The 22,893-nt window shown below is 46.0% G+C and overlaps 1 protein-coding gene across 2 annotated transcripts in view; it reads left to right on the top strand.

The window, feature by feature from the left end:
- The window catches only part of LOC135914644 (tyrosine-protein kinase SYK-like), a 35,941-nt gene extending 18,169 nt beyond the window's left edge, over nt 1-17,772 (top strand). For both annotated transcript variants that reach the window (XM_065447578.2, XM_070525781.1), the window contains exons 6-11: nt 1,563-1,629; nt 3,980-4,061; nt 7,298-7,499; nt 10,277-10,417; nt 14,022-14,134; nt 16,539-17,772. In XM_065447578.2, coding sequence (XP_065303650.2) covers nt 1,563-1,629; nt 3,980-4,061; nt 7,298-7,499; nt 10,277-10,417; nt 14,022-14,134; nt 16,539-16,608 — 675 coding nt within the window. In that variant the 3' untranslated portion in view covers nt 16,609-17,772. The remainder of the gene's footprint in view (nt 1-1,562; nt 1,630-3,979; nt 4,062-7,297; nt 7,500-10,276; nt 10,418-14,021; nt 14,135-16,538) is intronic.
- The last annotated feature ends 5,121 nt before the right edge of the window (nt 17,773-22,893 follow it).

Raw genomic sequence — 22,893 nt, 5'->3', positions numbered from 1 at the left:
CTTACGCATGTGTCACCATTTCGGTCTATGCCGTAGGTCCCTAAAATGTCTCGTGGATATTGGTTCCGATGTGGTCAGAGCATTTTGTACTGATTAAGGAAGGCCTGAAAGTCATATCGGGAATAACGCACGGCTGGGTGAACACTTCTCTTCGTTAAAAAAAATAGGCATATTCTCTTAGGTGCTCGTTGACACAACGGCGAGCTTGGCCAATGTAGCAGCTACCGCATACGATGTGAATATCTTGTACAACACTGTAGCAGCAGTCAAAATATTGTGCATGTTTTTGATCATACTTGCGCTCCCCATTATCATCTCTATTCACTTTATCACATAGTGTAAAATTTGATATTTGCTGAAAAAGAGAACCTTGATACCGACCTACTCAGCTAGCTTTTTTATGCAGTGTGACACTCGATAATACAGAAGAACAGTGGTGCGCGACAGCAAAATATTTCTTTCGATTGCTTTTATCAATACCTTTCTGTTTAATGTCCGCTAAGAGAGATTCAGCAATGCAAGATAGCAGATGGTCCGGAAAATATTTTACTCTCTGTCCGAGTACGTGTGAGTCGACGCTTCTGTGCATAGTGCGCTCGCAAGACGACGACAATGCAGCCCCTGGGCACGATTCTGCAATCCCTCGCTTGACAAAATTGGTATGTGGTGAACAAAGGGCAAGATACATTTCTTAGAACGGAAAACATACTGGCAGTGCACACGGTCATTAGATAAAATCAGTTCTAGGTGAAGGAGCCATAATGTGTTATTGGTTGTAAATGTTGTCGTAAGTTGCAGTTACTCACTCAAGAACGAAACGCATCCATTATCTGTCCAGTACAAAGCCGGCTGTTAGAATGGTTAGGTTCACAAAAAGCTGAGAGCTGCTCACACTCGCTGATATGCCAACTTCTGTTGTGCAGCTAATAGGCATGACACCCATCGGGCAAACGTTTCATGGAGTCCTAGGATCTTCGTGATAATGATTTCAACACTTACATAATATACGCTTATCTCATAATAAATGTTGGATGCATTCAAATGTCCGTCGTCTCCAGAAAATTACGAATAGCTTGAACAATCCGCTCCGCAGCCTTCGCCCATGGGCGACGACCATCTTTCTCACTTTTAACCTCCTCGCGGCTTTTCTTAAATTATTCACGCCAGGGAAACACATGCGACCTTGACGGCGACTGAACCTCGAACGGTGCCATTAAATTTTGCGGAATGTTGGTAGGTTTTACACCTTCACGAGCAAGAATCGTTAAAATAATACGTGGCGCAATTGACTGGTGTACATAGTATGGCAGACTACTCAAGGAATGTAACGAGACCAGCCGGCTGCTCACGTGACTTCTAGATCATTTGCCTAATGGGCCCTCGCTGTACAACAGAGGTCTTGTTTACCCTTGATTCATGCTCGTACTATTGCCAAGAATAATTGAAAGATGCTGCAGATCTCTTTAAGCCATTAATTTTTGTATGAGTGTTTTTGAATGTACCCTTGGCAATTTCGTTTGTGCACAGTGATGTTGCATGAACTTTGGCTGTATTGGGTGCAGGAGGAAATCATGAACGAGGCGCAGACCATGGCCCAACTAGATCACCCGCACATCGTCCGTCTCATTGGTGAGAATATAAAATCTGAAAAACTGAACATGACATATCATTTATGCAATTTGGATCACAACGCAGTTCTGTGTGGGATTCTTAATTATATTTCTTCATTCGATTCATGGAGATATGAATGAATGGCCACGGAGAATTTAGTTATAGTACAAGCAGTATAAAAGAACACGAGGCACGTGAACAAAATAAGTCACGAGACACAAAGAAGATTTCTTTTATTATTCATCTAAGGTCACAGCTCATATGATCACAATAGAACATGAGGCTACGTGTTGAGTGGTCATCAGAAACGGAACAAAACAATGTGAACAAATGATCAGGATGTTGTCCTACACAAAACTTTTGGGCGCGAGAAATAATATGAAAGCTAAACCAATAGGAAACCAGTTAAAAAAGGTTATCTACTGGTTTCTCCAAGGCAGACCAGGAATGCGGAGCAATCATCACAGTTTTTAAACCCAAGAATAGAGACATTTCGACTAGTTGATTTTTTGGTTGCATTATTTTTGGTATCGGTTCCCGATTCTTTAGATTGCACATTCCTAAGGCAGCAGGCCACATTTTTAGGCGGCACATACCCGTGGGAACAGAGCAGATGTTTAGGCTACGAAACCTTCGGTATCGGCCCACATTTTTAGGCTGCATTCTCTCCTGGCTAGGCCTACGAAGCAGGCTAGAAACAAATATACCCTACACGGAAAAGCGGGGCAACTGTCCAAGGAAAGCACTGCGCTTCAAAAAAGAAACAAAAGGTTCCCATGTGACGGATGTTACCGTACACCGAAACAATAACTTTCTTCCCAAAATTGCTCTTCTTTTTCGAAAAGTTTCATCGAGAACGTATCACTAGTAATGCTATGTTCACACTACGGTCGTAACGCGCGTAACAGCTCTTTTGGCGTATCGAACGTAACGGCTGTAAAAAACGTTACGGCAGTTAAGCCGGCACCTTTGTTCACATTTACTGCTGCTTAAATTACGGCTTTTACAAGAGGCCAATCAAATTTGGAGCTGCAGAATGGACGTCACCAGCGGTCCAATATGGCTCCTGTCAACATGCGACCGCTGGCCGAGATCGAAGAAATTCACGCTCAAAACAAACTTATAGTCATGTATTCAATCGCCCAAAGACGACGAAGGCGACGCAGAAGGGTTTGGGTGCGGCAAGTATTTCTCGACAGGGCCACGGACGGCGATTTTCACAACCTTTTCGCCAAGCTCCGAGTTGGTGACGCTGCGATGTTTCATAACATCATGCGCATGTCGCCCCAGCAGTTCCGCTTCCTTGAAAACCTAATGAGACCACTTATCGAAGTTCGGAGCACGCATCTGCGGCCATCGATTTCCTCGGCGGATAAACCAGATGAACTGAAAACAGTCTCGCAAGGCGCACTGCAAAAATTTTCACGAACACAGCCAATCGTGCGCACGGAATGGCGGAATGGCACTTCCCGCGCCCGGAGCTGTCTGCAGACGGGAGGACGGAAGTGTCGTCACCGGTTGTTGAAAGCCGAAAGCTTATCGGTCATTGGCTGTGTCGCAACGGTCGTAACATAATAGTCGTAAATGTTGCCGACCCTTCAACACTCTCACCCACGATTTTTGCGAGAATTGCGCACATTGGTACCTTTACGTTCGCAGTCTGAACTAGACGCATACGCTTGTTGCGCTTCCGCTTACGTATGTTACGAAAAATCGGCGCCTTACGAACGTAGTCTGAACATAGCATTAGTCTGTGCTTCACTCGCGCATTGCTGTTTATTCCTGCTTCTGCCCTTGTGTTCTTACGCTAGCATAAGAATGATGGGAGCATGATACACTTTTCCTACAGGTACGAACGGTGATAAAAGTAGTTTTTGAATCAGCCTTATTCATGGGCACTTTCTTTATCTTGTTCTTGTGGTATTCTGCTGTTTCATGGCAGCCACGGTGTGATCGACACGGACAGAAGTAATAGATTGGGGACCGACGCTAACTGACGAAACAGTCAGTGTCGTATTGGATCCCCTTCTATTCCTTCTGTCCGCGTCCATCACACCGTAGCTGCCATGAAGCTTCACCAAATGGCCCAATTTTCCATTTTATTGATTTTGCTGATTTTTACCTAGTTAATATTAACGAAGTAGCTCTTAAGCGGTCCCCTTTTCATGTTAGTTAAGTGAATAAATTTAGAGTAGCTCAGGTTCCTGAAACAACCTTTGAAACTTGTGTTTTTTTAACTACAACAGCATGTCATTGAAGTTCCAGCCAGCCAGCTTTGATAGCCATTACGCCATTAGCCATTGATGGCCTTTGATAGCCATTACAACATTACGAGGACGTATATGTGCGTATATTCCTTTATGTGCAGGGGTATCCCAGAGCCAATCGCTGATGCTGGTCATGGAGCTGGCTCCACTGGGGCCCCTAAACCGTTTTCTCAGGCTTAACAGGTAATTCATTTTTTCGTACCTCTTTCTTTCTCTCCATCGTCCTGGAATATTTCCCGGAACTCAACAAATAAGATAATATTCACGGTATGACTGCGGCTACGTGGGCAACTGGCTATGTGGCAAAAAAAAAAATAAATAAACAGCTTGGGGCGCGAGACATGTGCAACTGGGTATGTGCAACTATGTATGTGCCCACTCGTGCAACCCCAGAATTCGTGCCTGCCAGTCTGACACAATACTATAAAAAGCTAAATGCATTTACATATCTCCACTACTGCTCTGTGCCTGACATAAGCTAACCTAACCTTTATCAACAGTATTTCCTCGACCAGCCTCATGCTTTGCCTTCGTACTCCTAGCATAGAAAACTAACAGTGACAAGCGACGAGGCTGTTCGCGTTATTCGTTACCACTGCTGCGTCGCTAAAGTTTGTTTCACGTGCAAGCGATTTTTGGCACAAAAGCGGCGCGACGGACTTCACGTGACCATCGTGCTTTCCCAAAACTTGTTTTTCGAATGGGGTGCGCCCCTGCGATTGAGACCGAGATATTTGGAAAATTGCCCTAGAGGCGGTTTAGTTCGCGGTATTTGGCACGTGCACGTGAGCGTCGACCAGTGGTACGGCGTCAGCGAGCAGTGATATGGTAAGCACGTGACAGGGGTGATGCCGCAGACGGAGAGAAAAAAAAATTAAATTATGGGGTTTTACGTGCCAAAACCACTTTCTGATTATGAGGCACGCCGTAGTGGGGGACTCCGGAAATTTCGACCACCTGGGGTTCTTTAACGTGCACCTAAATCTAAGTACACGGGTGTTTTCGCATTTCGCCCCCATTGAAATGCGGCCGCCGTGGCCGGGATTCGATCCCGCGACCCCGTGCTCAGCAACCGAACACCATAGCCACTGAGCAACCACGGCGGGTGCAGACGGAGAGAGGCGTGCAAGCAGGCTCGAAGTGGCGAAGCGTTTCGAGCAGTCGACAACTAGTGACGAACGAACTGATAGAATTTTTCCTTCAAGTGGTGCGAAATAATGTGTGCGGTGTACTGGTTTCTTTCTTTTTACGTTTTTTTTTTTTTGAGGTGGTGGCGCCCATATGTATATGAAGATACAGCGGACGAAACGGCAGTCCATGTTTCGTATTCGCGGCACACGCAGCTGTCTTTCCTTTTTTTCGCTCTCTCTTTCACAGTAGGCATGTGTGCTCATAGGTTAGGCTTGTGCTTTTTCGCTCAAAAGTCACCTCACAACGGTAAAAAGTAAGCAAGACCAAGAGGTCATCGGCTTTCTGTTTGAATACCTTAAGGATAAAAAAAGGGACGAATTATGGTTAAAAACGACTACGCCTGGTGTTATGTTTTGCACCAAGCGTGCCGAAAGGATCAGACAAGTTCCGGGTGAACGACCTTTATTGACCCATGCTTGTGGGTTGAGGCTCGGCAAGAAAGAGAGAGGGCCGCTAGCAAGGGGCACCCTGCTTTTAACAGTTAGTGGCGCATGCACACTTCGCAGAGTGCTCTTATCAACATGAGCGCCAGCCGACACAACACCTGGTATCTAGGCGATTTGCATTTGTGTGGCCTAGACGGCGCATGAAATGCCATGCGGCATCGAGAAAGAGAGCAGCTGACAGACCCGTTCCATGCCAAATGTCAATAACGCTATCCTCCCTGGCTGCGGCACGAGACGCTTGTTGTTATAAGAGGCCATAGAAGATGAAGTTAAACTTAAGTTAAAATGAATGTAACAGTATATTTCACACAAATACGTAAAGAAATAACCTCAATTTTCGTATAACAACGAAATGGGCACCTCATATGCGCTGAAACATGCAAAACTAAATCTCCAATACCACTCCTGGGGCACGCGGAAACCCACTGCTCATGGGCACTCTCTGCAAGCTACACTCATCGCTAGCGGCGGTTGTCGCGTGAAGCCGCCGCGCTGTCGCTTTCACACGAAATAGACTTGACTCGAACGAGCGTTCCGTGGTTTACACTCAGCGGCTTCTTTTTCCGGGGCATTCCTTGCCGCCTCAGAGGGGTGAAGAATCTGATATGTAAGTACAGTGTTCAGCGGCTGCAATGCAATACTCGGACCGCGTGATGGCCCTCGTTGAGCCACAGTTGAGGGCTGGGTAATCGCGGAGGGAGCCAGTTTCAGTCACAATCCATCACAAATGCACGCGCTTTTATTTAATGGAAAAATGCATCAGTTCGATGTCGCGAGCGCCCACCAGTGACGCTAAGAGGTGCTGCAGCCACGCGCTCCGTGTATGACGTTTCATTCGCTGAGCAGTGTGCAAGACACCTTGTTCTCTTCAACGACGTCATGCAGTCATCTATAGTGTGGAGCATACGAATTCGCACATGGTAGTACCAAATGGGTGGTTACAGGTACTGGCGCCTCGGTGAGCTCAGTCCATGAAAACTCCACGAGAACGGCCATGGGTCTGCGAGAGCAGCTAGGCCAGTGCAGAAAGGGCAAGTCACACCGAATGCTAGTCGGCGACTGAGAGCTCGCAGACAGGTTGCAGCTGCTTTCAATGAACAGCCCGCACTGATTTTTTTTAACATATCCTCATCTTGGTAGCAGAGACTTGCAATGCACGCGTGGAGCGGCGAAATATTTCCTTTTTGTCGTAGCCACGTTAGCTCTATGTGTTGTGGGAAAAGCGGGAAGGAATACCTCTAAATGATTGCAGCCGCATGCGTCTTGGGGAGGAAGGCGAAAGTACTCCCTAAGTGCTCGCTCCTTAGCGTAGGAAGTCAGACTGGTTTCATCGGCCACCAACGAGCTTAGGCGTCCAATCGGAACAATGTCTCCGGGTTCTCGTGATGAAGGCAGCTGCGGATTGTTTGTGCTCGCTATTGGAGCGCGAGCGATGGCCACCAGGCGCTGCGTGGCGCCTACATGCACTGCTAAGCAGCGTCATGATAGTGCCCACCAGACATTTACGTGTGACTTCAAGTTATGATTCGAGAGGAACCTATAGTGTATGTTTGAAGCTAAGAAGAACAAAGTGACCGTCGTTCTTTCTGATTTGGGCAAGTTTACCCTAAAATATATGGGAGGAAACAATCCCACATGTTGGGGCAACGGGAGCTTGCAAGTGCTTATGCGAACGCCAGTAAAGTTCACTCCTTTTCATTAAAGAGCTTCCTGCTTATTCTGTTGGTGTTTTGGAGCTTTGCCCCCGCTTCGATGAACACGCTTTCTGGTCGTCCTCCGCAGATCCCAGCTCCGGCAGGACGGCGCCGGCCGTGTGCTTGCGCTGGCATCGCAAGTGTGCGGCGCCATGGCTTATCTGGAAGCGAGGCAGCTCGTCCACCGGGACCTGGCCGCGCGGAACGTCCTCCTGGTCAACGACCGCTTCGTTAAGGTCTCGGACTTTGGCATGACGCGAGCGCTGGGCTCCGGCAAGGACTACTACAAGGTACGTACGCACACCGTTAGCGCGTGAACACTGCCGCAACAAACGTTGCAGTGGTTGCCGCGTATCTCGTGCACGGAATGACTAACCATTTGGGAATGAATAACGACTTCGCCTTGACTCCCGATTTTTCGATGCCGTGCTCCTGCCTGTCGCTCAAAGCATTGGCATGGAGCCTGTAGAAAAGGGCCGCGACAAAACGTGGCTCGAGAGAACTTATGACCGCGGAACTACCTAGGTTTTCCTCTTCAACTCTCTTCTTCGTGTTCGTAAATTTTGAAGCGAATAGCTTTCTTTGCCTCTTTTGGCTCTTTTGCCCATTTCCTTTGTTCGCGATGGATGGTGGTCGGCCGTCAGCAGTCGGTGATAGATGGTTGCTGGTCGCACTTGCGATACAGAAGCGCCGAAGGAAAAGCCGCGTCATCTCGCGCAGCCGAATTGCGGGGAGGGGCAGGAGCAAGAGGGAGGATAAGAGGGACTCCCGAGAGTGAGCTTTGTCTAGTGCTCGGCAAGGACAACGCTCGTTTATTCACCCGATCTGGGGTTCTTTCGTTCTTTCTTTCGTTCCTTCGTTCTTTCTTTCTTTCGTTCTTTCTTTCTTTCTTTCTTTCTTTCTTTCTTTCTTTCTTTCTTTCTTTCTTTCTTTCTTTCTTTCTTTCTTTCTTTCTTTCTTTCTTTCTTTCTTTCGTTCTTTCTTTCTTTCTTTCGTTCTTTCTTTCTTTCTTTCTTTCTTTCTTTCTTTATTTCGTTCTTTCTTTCTTTCGTTCTTTCTTTCGTTCTTTCTTTCGTTCTTTCTTTCTTTCGTTCTTTCTTTCTTTCGTTCTTTCTTTCTTTCGTTCTTTCGTTCTTTCTTTCTTTCGTTCTTTCTTTCTTTCGTTCGTTCTTTCTTTCTTTCTTTCATTCTTTCGTTCTTTCTTTCCTTCTTTCGTTCTTTCTTTCTTTCCTTCTTTTGTTCTTTCTTCCTTTCGTTCTTTCTTTCGTTCTTTCTTTCTTTCTTTCGTTCTTTCGTTCTTTCGTTCGTTCTTTCTTTCGTTCTTTCGTTCTTTCTTTCGTTCTTTCTTTCATTCGTTCTTTCTTTCTTCCTTTCTTTCTTCCTTTCTTTCTTTCTTTCGTTCGTTCGTTCGTTCGTTCGATCGTTCGATCGTTCGCTCGTTCGCTCGTTCGTTCGTTCGTTCGTTCGTTCGTTCGTTCGTTCGTTCGTTCGTTCGTTCGTTCGTTCGTTCGTTCGTTCGTTCGTACATTCAGGCTATTCGCTACACTGACAATTATTGTCAATGGTTTGATCGCATTTTCTTTCTCCGTTTTCTTTCATTATTTCTTTCTTCCCTTACATCTGCAGCGTAGCGCAGCAAACCATAATTCACGTTGTAGTGACTGTCACTGCCAAAATTGTCAGTGCCAAAACCAGTCAATGCCAAAACTGTGAGTCACTAATCTAATTTCGTTATTGCGTAAATATTCCTGTCTCTTGCTTAACCTTTCCAAGCTCACTTATTTTGCTCTATTTCATGAGTTCCTTGAAAACAAAAGCCTTTGCTTGGCGGCACGAGGATTTGTGGCCTTCTGCTCCATTCGAATGGATTTCTAACTTTACTTTTCTCTATATAGCACTTCCTCTACCTTGCGAATTTCTACAGAGCTCATTTTAGGCCACTTTACATATTGTGAAACAAGGTTGGGGCCTTGGCGCTCAAGTTCTCAGTGACTGCCGGTGCTCAGTAATCGCTAACAATGTCTGCGGAGAGAAAGGATGCCGAAGGGATGTTAGCTTCAATGCAATCGTACCCGCGACATCAGTTCGGCAAGAACTTCGTTCCTCACTTTTGAATAGCTCAGGATGTAAGTATAAATTGGGGATTCACACACACACCGGTCATCGCAAAATGCATCGTTTTATAGTAAGCTATTTTAATGGATTATGCTCGTAAGTGACGTGTCTCCTCAGCAGTCCTCAAAAGCCTCCTCTGGACTCTCTCAAAGGTGATTGGAAGAATCCATGGAGAGTGTGCTGAGCGACACTGTATTAAAATATTCATGAGAACGTTAAAAGAAGGATTGTGTTTATTGAGCTCCTTAGCGATTTATTACAAATTACCTGATGTTAGCATGCATCTATTGTGTCAACGCAGTTTCCTGTCTCGTTCTTGTGTTGTTTTTAAGCGTATGCAGTTTCAATTTTTTATATGCCCCCTTTTTGTAGTAGTCTCCCTTCAATTCTTCACTCGCTATCCTTTGTCATGTACAGCCGAGAGCAAAATTTTAGAGACCAAGGTATCAGCAAAAAAATTTAATTTCTTCTAGCACAGCCACGCAATGTGAAATTGTCATAATGCATGACGCTGGTCAAGCAGTATCATTTTATTTCAGGATTTATACCTAGATTGCGAACAAAAAAATATTCAGCGGCACCTCTGGTCCCCAGACTTTTGCTTTGGACTGTACATCATTCCATTCAGACGAGACAAGCGTTGTTCATACTCCTGATGGAGATGCCTCCCGTTCTTGTCATGTCCACAAACCTAAATTGTCGCCTCCTTCATGCCCCTGAATAGCTTTTATTTTCTAAAATATTGGTGTTCAAGTGTCCCGCTCTGTCATGCCTAATACCTGTAGACCCTAAGAAGTGTGAACCCTGAAGATCAGTACGCTAACGCTCCCCCTTTGAGAACGAGTCCGTCCACGCTGTGCACTACAATGCACTGGTGACACGGCGAATCCAGTAGGTATACCGCATTCGCTGCACCGTCAATAATACCGGGTCCCGTCTCTCTCGTGTGCAGGCGCAGGCGGCGGGCAAGTGGCCTCTCAGGTGGTACGCGCCAGAGTGCATCTACTTCTTCAAGTTCAGCACCAAGACGGACGTGTGGAGCTTTGGCGTTACCCTCTGGGAGGCCATGTCTTACGGCGAGAGGCCCTACCAAGTGAGTTGGAACGCCGACGCTGAATACTCGCGAATATCATACTATACACTCATGGCCCAGATGAGACCACTGACTACGCTGCTCTTGCAGATTTTGTATTTCTTTTTAATCGCCAGACGCGCGCCATTTGTGCAATGTTGCGTTACATGGGGTGCCTCATCCAGCTGAATTTAAAGAATAATTCAGTTTTTTCTGGGCACTCAAACGAAAAGGTACATCACATTATTTTCGAATGATCAAGACACGAAACGGGAAGACCGAGCACTAAGGGCAGGTTTAATGATAGATCGTCGACCATTGATATCGAAAAAAATATATGGATCATGGCCAACAGAGGAGTGGCAGTAAAAATCAATTGCCGCTTTAAAATATTCCTAAATGCCACCGATATCCATGTATTTCGAAAAATAGTCGTGTTAACGGACGCAGGAGTCTCAGTTATACTGATAATCCGTTTGTAATTAAACTTTAGCTAGGTTAGATGTACGCGTGTATTGCGTTATGCAATTTTCGCATTGGTCCACTTGTAGTACAACAGTATTAGCTTATCTAAGTGCATGTTTGTGCCTGTCCTTTTGCTATATATAGTGGCTTTGTGGTCTCACGTGCATGATGTTTTGTGCGTCCGTGCTCTTTGACTTGGTTCTCTGTCTTTTCTGTAGCTTTTTCTGATCTCACTCACATCCGTGCGGTATGCAATAGCCAGTGGCACCTAAACGCTGCGAACTAAGAAAAGGGGGGTGCAGGTGGGGTAGCCACACTCACATTTAATCACCGTTATAGCTATATGCCAAGCTTCTATGTGCATGACTCCATATTTTTGGAACCGCGTTGAGCGTAAAGTTATTCGGTGGTGCTACTCTCCAGTCAGCCGGCAAAGCGCCCTCAACACTTTTGCATACTACATCGTCTCTCCTACTTTATTTTAGAGATATGGGTATCAAATCCACATGGCGGATAGTCATGTCATCATAGATTGCCAATATCTGTTTTCTTGCCGATGACTGCATAAAGATAGAGCAGAAAGCATCCTTAATGATTATTTATGTCATGCGAAGCATTTCTCAAAGGTATAGACGACGCACAAGTATGGGCAATCTTTTTATTTCTCAAGAGCTATTCGTACGTGCCATATTATTTTCGTTGGTGCTTCTGCAGCCGCATGGATGCTTACCATTATAAATAGCAGTGGCTTATGAGTACTGCAGTAGGCGACATTCTTTCAAGTGGCTATATCGACCGCTCTGGTGAACACATGGTCAGCGACACCGCCACATCGCGTATTGGGCGCTCAGTTCGCGGTGTTCAGGGTGACGCCAACCATTGCTCCATGTCTCATGGCTGACGGAACCGGCGGTTGGTGGGGTTTAATACATACACGTAGGTATCTCTTGTGGTGATCATGGGGAGTTTTCTCTACATCGAGGATAGTCATTTCGTCGCGTGTTGCCGCCAAGAACGCCCAAGAACGAGGGGGAACTGCTCGAGTACGTCCGCTCCTTTCGGCACGTAGCATGCGTCTAAGCTCTCTGAACCCCAAGACACACCGTCTACTTCTGGCATGCGCACCCCTGGAGACAATCAATCGGAGATAGGAGAGCGACCGTGCGCGGAGCGGCTGCTTTTCGTATGGCACCTGTATACTAAGGCCGGCTTTCAGGGTGGAGACATGGTCTCACCTCTGCTACGACGTCTCTGAGCGTGTACCAAAAGCGTCGTGAATTTGGTGCAGTCATCCAAATTTTCCCTGGGAGCCTGATGCCGGAATTTCGTAATAGGAAGTGGTCCGTTAAGCAACGTATTCTTAAGAAAGACAGACACAAAGTTAGGCAATTAAGAGGAAAGACTATTCAGAATCGCTTATCTAAGTACACGTGAACGGAGAAATCGTTTTTCTCGACAAGCACACCGCTAATTTTGAAGGACTTCGCTGCACGTGAACTGTATCGACCCTATGAAATACATGCGTGCGTCTACACTCACTCATTAAGGCTCACGATCGCACGCGCACACACACAAGCACGCACGCAAACGCTCGCGCACACACACGCCGACGAACCCACACGCCCACACCCATAACACAAACGCACACGCACACAAACGCAAGCAAACATGGGCACACACAAACACACATGCAACACACGGCAGCAACGCTTGCACAGGCCCATACACATAAACACGCACTCACACACAAGCACATACGCGCACATGCAGATTACACAAACTCGCTGCCGCACATACATGCACAAACATTCATACAAAAATCGACCCATGCACGCGTGCACACACTAAAAAGTAAGCGCACGCACACGCAAACACGAATACACACAAACACAGACGCACAAGTACGCAAGCGCAAACACGCAAACACAAACGCACAAGCGAACACGCAGCCACACACAGAGTGCATGCACGCACAAACATGCACACACTCACACGTACAGGCACGCACGTGCTGCACAAAAAAACACGCAAGCACAAACACACGTACGCCCACATCCGCACACGCACGCACTCGCAAACGCACGCACACACATGTACACATGCACGCGCACACATCCAGGCGCAGTTACGCACTCGCACGAACACGCGTGCACCAACCATCACACACGCACGCCCTCACACACACGCACACACGTGGTCAAAAACACGCCGGAGAAACACGTCGGGGAAGCAGCCACAGCGGTACATGACGGCGCCAGAGAGAGCCAATAGGCACCGACGCTTTCAAAAGGCGGCGCCGACTCAGTCAAATGGAGTCGCGAGCCTGAATGGTGGCGCTGCCATCGAGACACCCTAGCTTTTGGAGCGGCCCTGTCTCCGGAATCGGCCCCCATTTTTCGAAGACAAAATCACTGCATCCTTGAGGCTGACGATGCTCTCCATGGCTACGACTGGGAAAAGAAGTTCTTCGCATTTGACAAGCTTGCCATAGACTGCGTATTGAAGAACCACCATCCAGCAGGTATCGTGAGCACCCCGCATAACAGTCCAGCAAAAGCGCAAACTACCAACTGCAACTACAAACTAATACGATAAATAACATCCCTACTGTAAATTCCACATGTCGTCTTACCGAAAACAAATCAATCCCGTATATTTTCCGCTTGAAATATATGGAAAACGTAAAGGTTTATGGAGGTATATGGAAGCCTCTGGAATTCGTATGGAACATATGGAGAGCATGAGTGCCAAACAGATGGAAGCCGCATGAGCATATGGACGTTGCCTTGTGGAATAAACGGAATGCATATCCTTTAATGGAAAGGCACTTATGGCGATATGTGTGCCACCAAGGAGCTAATATGCCTGGAGGCTGTCGCAATGCCAGCACTCGGCTAATCACCCATATTGGAACTATTTAGATGCTGCATAATATATGGAGGGATCGTAAGTCAAGTCCAGTCCGTCTACGGCTTTTCATTGGCCGTGGTCAACGCAGTTGACGTTGACATAAATACCTACGTTGAAATGTCCAACATAATATTTTGAAAGATAGATTGGCTCACCACGTGCTGATAACACCTATTGGTTGCTGTGGCCATCGAATACATTACGGGCATTGCACGAGTGAGTCACGGTTTCCTTCTCTCTTTTCAAACAGGGACTGGCGGGCCAGAGCATTCTGGCAATGCTGGAAAGTGGCAAGCGACTGGAACAGCCTGACGACTGTCCTGACCGGGTTTATCAACTGATGCAATCCTGTTGGCAGTACAAGTGAGCCGCCCTTACGTGTTAAAATATTACCACTGAGTTCATACCCTTTCATCATTTTTGGCAATGTGAGCGCTAAGAGGTTATGTGCCTGCCTACAGTTTACACTATACCGAGTATTTCTACGAATACTTTGAGTAATATTCAAAAAGAGCCACTTTGAAATAAAAGGACCGTTCCTTAGGAGACATGCATTCAGTCGTGAAGACCAGGGGGTGACAAGTTATATGTCGTAATTAATTAATCGTTACTAAACGAAAATCTATAAATTAACTTTTCAACATGTAATTTCAGCGGGCGCATCGTAATCGGGATAGTGAAGTGAGCTCTCCGTACAAGATGTCTGAAGTTTTAAATCTGGAAAGATGCGATTAACCACGGAACTGTCGACTGACCCAATTCGGCTACCAGAGAGTGAGTAACTTGAACTGGGAGGCTGCAGCGAGCTCAGAGCCGCGCTCTTCGAGGCAACGTTCTGCTTGCACAACCCAGCAAAACGCCAACCAGCGCGCTGCTCGCCTACGCCGTGCCGGTGCTGCAGCCCGGGCTCAAGAACAGGCTCGCGCAGCCATGTGACTGCAACTGCGTACGGAGGATCCGGCAGCCTACGAAGCCGTCGTTTAATGAACCATGGGGATTAACCCAGTGATAAACATCGGGTCCACACGTTTTAGCTTCGCTGGTATACCATGTGTACGGAGCGCTTGGGCGGTGATTTTTGTTTAAACACCACTCGTACCACCCTCACACAGCCCACACACATTTGCTGTCGTTGTTGTTGAAAGTGAGGGCTTTATTCTGACTGCGTGATCTTTCATTTTGCGCAGTACACGTTCGACGGATTTACTAAGGTAATCGCAAAGAGAATCAGGAACACCTTAGACTTCTGTCAAGCAAAGGACCAGGCAGGATTTCGCAAAGGCTACTCAACAATAGATCATATTCACACTATCAATCAGGTGATAGAGAAATGTGCGGAATATAACCAACCCTTATATATAACTTTCATTGATTACGAGAAAGCATTTGATTCTGTTGAAACCTCAGCAGTCATGGAGGCATTACGGAATCAGGGTGTAGACGAGCCGTATGTAAAAATAATGAAAGATATCTATAGCGGCTCCACAGCCACCCTGGTCCTCCATAAAGAAAGCAACAAAATCCCAATAAAGAAAGGCGTCAGACAGGGAGATACGATCTCTCCAATGCTATTCACAGCGTGTTTACAAAAGGTATTCAGAGACCTGGATTGGGAAGAATTGGGGATAAAAGTTAATGGAGAATACCTTAGTAACTTGCGATTCGCTGATGATATTGCCTTGCTTAGTAACTCAGGGAACCAATTGCAATGCATGCTCACTGACCTGGAGAGGCAAAGCAGAAGAGTGGGTTTAAAAATTAAGCTGCAGAAAACTAAAGTAATGTTTAACAGTCTCGGAAGAGAACAGCAATTTACAATAGGCAGCGAGGCACTGGAAGTAGTAAGGGAATACATCTACTTAGGGCAGGTAGTGACGGCAGATCCGGATCATGTGATGCGATAACTTTATTTGGAATCCGGCGATTGAGAGGCCCGGGCCTGGGGCCGCCTGAGACAAAAATAATCAGAAGAATAAGAATGGGCTGGGGTGCGTTTGGCAGGCATTCTCAGATCATGAACAGCAGATTGCCATTATCCCTCAAGAGGAAAGTATATAATAGCTGCGTCTTACCAGTACTCACCTACGGGGCAGAAACCTGGAGGCTTACGAAAAGGGTTCTACTCAAATTGAGGACGACGCAACGAGCTATGCAAAGTAGAATGATAGGTGTAACGTTAAGGGATAAGAAAAGAGCAGATTGGGTGAGGGAACAAACGCGTATTAATGACATCTTAGTTGAAATCAAGAAAAAGAAACGGGCATGGGCAGGACATGTAATGAGGAGGGAGGATAACCGATGGTCATTAAGGGTTACGGACTGGATCCCAAGGGAAGGGAAGCGTAGCAAGGGGCGGCAGAAAGTTAGGTAGGCGGATGAAATTAAGAAGTTTGCAGGGACGGCATGGCCACAATTAGTACATGACCAGGGTTGTTGGAGAAGTATGGGAGAGGCCTTTGCCCTGCAGTGGGCGTAACCAGGCTGATGATGATGATGACGTTCGACGGAAAGCGCTGCAGTATATACGCATCGGTGAAAGTTTTAAAAAAATTCTGTTGTAACGGTTCAGTAAAAACAGGTGGTACCACGCTTGTTATGCCTATTTATTACTTTGTTTCGGAATTGTCTTCGATCAAGTCTGACAATATGAATAGGTGTTGTAGCAACCAACTAGCACACTTTCAAGACACGACTTCTCGAATGACTTTTCACATAGCATGGATGCTTTCACTACTGGGCTCTGATATTGCGGCACATTCTTTTACAGGCCCGATGACCGGCCCTCGTTCACTGAAATCTGCGCCACGCTACGAGAGGCACTAGAAGACTGCACCTGACTGGGCGCTCAAGACACGGCCAGCGTGACCAAGTGTCCGAGTGGTACAAGCGCCGATGGCTTAGACGCTGCCAGTAACCTGACGTCAGCGGTACACCCGGCTCCTCAGCCGGGAACACAGTACCTCAAGGCACCAATCTGTGATGTTGTTACAGCAGTTTAGAGGCGGAAGGCGCCACCACGCAACCGTCGACAAATGCTCATGGCGCTTAACTGTTGCTTCGTCGGTCGGTCAGTCGGTCAGTGTGAGGGGCGTGTTTGAAAAAACGTTCTAGTCCATGACTGACACCGCACCGAGAACAGTATAGAAGGCCAAGAAAACGCTGCAGTTCTCTGAGCCACAGTAGTACGACTGCCGAGGGAATGGAATGTTAAAAAGAAACACACGTAATTGCCTGCAGACTTCTTCAATCGTACCATTTCCGAAACTGCTCATAAAAGCCCTCGTATTCTGGGGTAGCTTTTTCTGGAGCCTTACGTTTACATGATTTATGATCCACCCAGTGAACAACAAATTGAAACTTGTCATCGCCATTTGCCTGTTCAGCAGAACTACAAATGGCTGACTAAAAGAATGTGGTACTGACGAAAAATATGGGTTTATTTGGGTTTGTTCACAATGGACATAGATAACTTTCTTTCGCTGTCGCTGTGCCCAAAACGTGGTGTATTATAGTTAATTTGTTCACCGTAGGTGATGTGGAAGTTGGTCACATCACCGACAGCCATTTACTGTACTTGGCTTTCGATAAATGGGGTCGATGAAGAGTTCTGTCACTGGTATGATTGAAGAGCTCTGGTTACCAGGCGTTCTGCCCTCCAAAGAACATGGCGTGCACGCGTGCGCGTGAAGTCTAGCGCACTTCCCGTCCGCCATCTTGCGCACTTCAAACGCGTGTACGCTAAGGCTTCTCTTTGTGAGAGCAAGTAAGCCGCGAAGACACCAGGTCGTCTAGTGAGAGCTTATGAAGTTATCGTTACGCACAGACGATTCACCTCTGAGGGACACCAAGCCCAGCCCAGTGATTGGGACGCAAGAACAGCACTCGAAAAGGCACGATTAGAATTTTTCATAGTTTACTAGGAACGCAATAATGAATGACTACCGTTGCGGTGTGCAGCTCAAACAAAGAGAAAAAAACACACACCTGTTCAAAGAGAGCGACTTTTGAGTCTTTTTTCATGATGCCGAAGTTTCCTGCCTGACCCATTTCCTACGGCACAAGTTTTACGCGTTCATTGCGCTCAGCTCTTATGGTCATCATTTCTCGGTAATATAAAATTACGGTTCAAATCGGCATCCCGGTACTTTAGTGCTTGAAGTATTCAATATTTTGCAAACTTCTTAGTCCAGTTTTAAGTACTGCCTTGACGAAAGTGTAAAAATTTGGGAGCATCTCGAACATTAGGCTTCTGGGCTATTTAGAATTCAAGAACCCCTGTTTTTGTCCAGTGTTTACTCAGCATACTTCAGACAAGTCTCGACAGGCCTGACAAATCATTTATCGAGCCCTTCTGCTTGTTTTCTATCTTCACATTCCTTGTTTTCAAGGAAGAGCATCTTCTATATCGAAGATGATGGACGCTGCAGCGTTCTGAAGTTTTTTATTGTCCTGTTGTCCTACGAAAGCTCTATAAAGGCGTCGGTCTATAACGTACATTCAGTTTCTTGTGCTTCGGTTTGATACGGGCATACCTATTGGCGTTATTCTCGATAAAGCTTGGGCAATGTTTTCAACATAATTCTTCTTAAAAGGCCCTGATCTCACTTTCCTTTTCAAGAGCTCTTTAATTGCAGTCTGTGAAGGGTGGAAAGCTCATGCTATTTTTCTTCTCCATCTTGGAAATGGACGTGCGTTGAGTGCAGTTTTATTCAACAATGAAAGCTGCTTAGAAGAACACATTTTATTTTTCACTGGGCGCACAGGGAATGCATGCTCCTGGGGACTCTTAATTCCAAGAAGCAGATATTCTACATAAATTTGATGTCTCCAAATTTGGTGCGATCTCATGCAAAACCTATTTAATTGTATCGGGTGATTGGATATAGCAGCAATGGGGCACATTACATTTTTATAGGGCTAACTAACCTGTTACCATATTGTCCATCTCTTTTCACAACGGTAAAAGCTTTGAAGTCAGCCTTAATTATTCAGACTGCTTAAAGGCTCGACAGCCCAAATAACGTCAATGGCACGTAACAATATCGTTTTGGTTCCGAGGATTGGGATTCATGTGGATTCCAATGAGGCAGCTTTGACTTACCAACAAAGCGCACACACACAACACAGCCGCACACAATTTCAAGTTACCCATGCAAATGCTATAGGACATGATATGTTTCAGAATGGATATAGTTTTCGAGTTCAGATGTCACAAAATAGCTGCAGCTCACTTAGTGTATCACAAGCGGATCGTTCTTAGATTTTCTATGACATTATAGTAATATGGCTTAAATGATTGTGCTGATATTCATTGAAACTAGTTCGTTTCTTTGCCACCCTTTTTGTGATAAAACCAGCAGTGCACCAGCAAATCGCCGGTGAATGTATCTCCATTAAATACAGTAAGCGCTATGGGAGACAACTAAATTTCACCAAGCTAACATAATTGCTGACACAGAAGCACACTGCAAAGAAAATAATACAATGTGGACTGTAAGTAAAATCACATGCAGAATGCGTTTAGCGTCGGAATAGTGGTCAGGCTCCACATGCCTAATGTATAGAATCGGCAAAAACAGTCAGGTGCGACACATTCGTCCAGGTTTCGATGGAAAATGCCACGTCGACAAGCCGTCGCCATAAATCAAGCGACTGTGGCCGTAGTTAATATGGGAAGATGTTAAAAATCGGGGCATTTGGTAACGCCCCAAGGACACTTCGAAGATGCTTAGTAAATAAAATGTTATTATTATTGCTAAAGTGTTAAAGTGCCCAAAAAGCGGCATATTGGTGTTCGACCTTTACAAACAGCCGACATGCTCTGCCTGCGATAGCACGCTCTGTCACACCTTATTTGAGACCTTGTGGCACAGCTTGGGGTCGGTTGTAACGGTGCTTATCACGAACGAATATGGAGTAACATCTTACTGCACCCTGTATCGCGGTGCAGTGAAAATTGTCTTTTTGGTCCACAGGTATACGCATTATCTATGTATCTTGTCCGAAATAACCGCTTGTCATTTTCACTTTCAAGAATGGAAGGCAGCATTGGTTCTACGCTCCATCATTCGTATGTGTCAAATTCCTATTTGTTCGTGCACATGGCTAGAACAGAGATCAAGAATGCTTGCATTACGTGCACTGCTTCGTTGCTGCTGATCCATTCTGCATGTTTCAGTTACATATAAAGACAGAAAGAAATTTTAGAGAACACTTAAGCTTTGCCTTTAAGAGTGGAACGCAATAGCATTCAGAGATCCATAGTAAAATATTTTTGCGCGCATAATTGACAAGGACACAGTGAAGGGGGACACACGAGCGCTTACTCACAACTATTTTATTTTCGGAAAGATACAGAACATACATACCCCAGCTATCAGCGCTGAGCATGTGCAACAAGAGTGGTCAGTAAACAGCAACCACTCTTGTTGCACATGCTCAGCGCTGATTGCTGGGGTATATATGTTCTTTATCTTTCCGAAAATAAAATAGTTGTGAGTAAGCGCTCGTGTGTCCCCCTTCACTGTGTCCTTGTCAATTGTGCGCGCAAAAATATTTTACTATGAATTCGTACCAACTCGCCCAACTATCAGTTCTGCTGCATTCAGATATCCCCGACTGCTTCTCGCGCTTCCCGGCAACTGCATATTATGTAACCGTAATGTTTACCAGGAAACGCTGGCGGGGAATGCTATGCACGAAGGCGAGCGGGTGAGCTTTCTGGTAGAAACGCCGCCTCTTGCGTGGGCCGTGGATGCGTGGAGGCTAGCGCCATCTGTATGGTGTTATTGCAAGGCCGCACCACTCTATGAAGGGTAGAAATGCCAGAAAAGGAGTTTATGTTTGAGTTACCGCGTAATCGACTTATGTTATCTCGTATATTCAAATTACAATCCAACGCCATCATGTGTGTAGGTTGTGTTTAGGTTGTACTTTACAATTTTTCTGATGCATCTTACTTTGAGGAATTCAATTAGTTCAGTAACAACTCTGCGCCACGTGAAGGGCCGGCGGTGTCGTTATTGGGAATAATTTTTCGTCAGACGACGTCCAACGCGGACACCGAATTTTTCGCGACACGGGGCCCCAAACGCCATCGCGTTAAAATGCATTGAGTTGCTCAAATTTTAGACAGCCATCAAAATTTGCGTACAAGAACGTCTCACCAATTGCGTCATCATTTGATCGTTGCTCAAATAGCGTCAGTGCAAAATACCCGTCCTTATCTTACGAAACTAGAAAGAAATAAAACGCGGTCTTTGCGATTTCAACGCGTACTGAGTGCGTAGGAAAGCCTCGTTTCCGTCGTTCGTTGTATATATTCGCCCGCCAGTTTCTTTGCAAACACAAATCTTATGAAATGGAGAAAGTAAACCATCGTGGAAAAATAGCTTAGCCTACTTTATTTATTTCAACTAATAGCAGCAACGTTTCGGGTATGAAAAGTGCGAGAGCTTCAGAATTAAATATGCAACTTTTTAACATTTGATGTCTCACGTGACTTCTGCATTGGAAGAAACGAAATTGTTCAGCAGTACCTCACTGCAGGTAATGTCAGGATAGCTTATATTTTTGCATTCTTGTACTTCGTACAGCTTCACCACAGCACGAGTGACGAGTTACGGCCGGCCTGATTAAACACTCATCTCTGTTAGCCGAGGCCTGGTCGCGAAGCATTGCAAATTGCACCTGTTGGGAAATTATGGTTACCTGTGCCCATATTTTCAAACTATCTATTTGATTTTCCATTCCCTCTAACCTGTGATATTGGTTCGGTACAATGCCGCACTGCAGTCCTCATTAGGATTGGCCAGCCGATGCAGCACACGATCACGAAAGAGTGTAAAATAAAATCAAGCATTACAAGAGTTCGGCACATGCTATCGATGCTATTCCTCTTTTGCTTCAGAAACTAAACTTCGGAGGTTTTTTACACTTTCCTTCCAGTTTCATGCTCTCAGATCAATAAATAAACCACGTCGTACGTTAGAGAGAGCTCTCTTGACTTCTTGAAAACCGGTCAATTCAGTACGCATTAAGGGGTACTGAGATAAACAACCAACTGCGTGCAGCACTGGGGGTCATAAGTACTCGTCGGCTTTCAAACCACGTCATTCTGCATATTTATGCGGCTATGTATTAGAACAGCAGTGATCCTGGTTGGCAGCCTGACAGGATCATCAACAGTGCCACAGCACTTGGTATGGTCAAAGCATCATTAGTCGGTTTGGTCATAAAAGCTAAGTAGGATGACGGAACGGAGCTGACACACACTTTTGCGCACACCAAGTTGGAATGTCGCTTCCAAATATGCACAGTTTTGTTAAGCGTGCTGACAATGGTAGACTTCTACCGCAAAGCTTTAGAAAAGCTGAAGAAGGACTTGAATCGCAGGAATTGGTGCAGATGGCCACAATTTGCCCAGATTAAATTCTCTCCCAAGCTTGTGCGCAGAGGTATGACACACTCTGAAGACGTGACTTCTCCGTCAAGACAGTGCTTACCGCGTTACTTTAATATATAAAGGCTTTTAATGCGTCACTTGCGTCCTCATTTAAAGGTATCGCGGAACACATTTTTCTCAAAGTTGTGGTTGTGGTTGTGGTTCTCAAGTTGTGTGAGACGGCGTGCCGAACGTTTTCAGTTGCTTGAGGCCCAGTCAATTTTCTCACCAGCACAACTACAGCGGTGCTGGACGAGTAGAATGTCCCGATGCCCTGCCTTTTTTTTCTGTCTTCTTTTCCTCCGGTGTGCTTCTAAGTGACATGCGTTAACCCTCGCAACGACCTGTGGCTCTCCCTTTTCGGGCGTTAACAGAACACTTCCTGCCGCAATGGAGGGGATGAATTGTTGCAAAGGATTTCAAACACAAAAACAAGTTGACGCTTGACCGTGAAGGAGAAGGGCGGCCTCAACTGTTGTCAGTGGGCCATCTTTGAATGCCATCACTCCTGCAGCTGAAAGGAATGTGTCCGGATAAAGCTGTAGGCATCTATGCACTGCAATGCAATCGCCTGCCCACGAGCTAGCGCAGCATTGCGCTATTGCTGCCGCTTCTTGTAGCCCTCTAGCGGTAGTATCTGAAGGAGAATGCCCTCCCGTCTGAGCCTCGGGATGGCAGG

This window comes from Dermacentor albipictus, chromosome 9 (genome assembly GCF_038994185.2).
Source record: "Dermacentor albipictus isolate Rhodes 1998 colony chromosome 9, USDA_Dalb.pri_finalv2, whole genome shotgun sequence".
In the NCBI taxonomy this organism is placed as follows: Eukaryota; Metazoa; Arthropoda; class Arachnida; order Ixodida; family Ixodidae; genus Dermacentor; species Dermacentor albipictus.
This window is presented reverse-complemented; position numbering and strand designations above follow the sequence as displayed.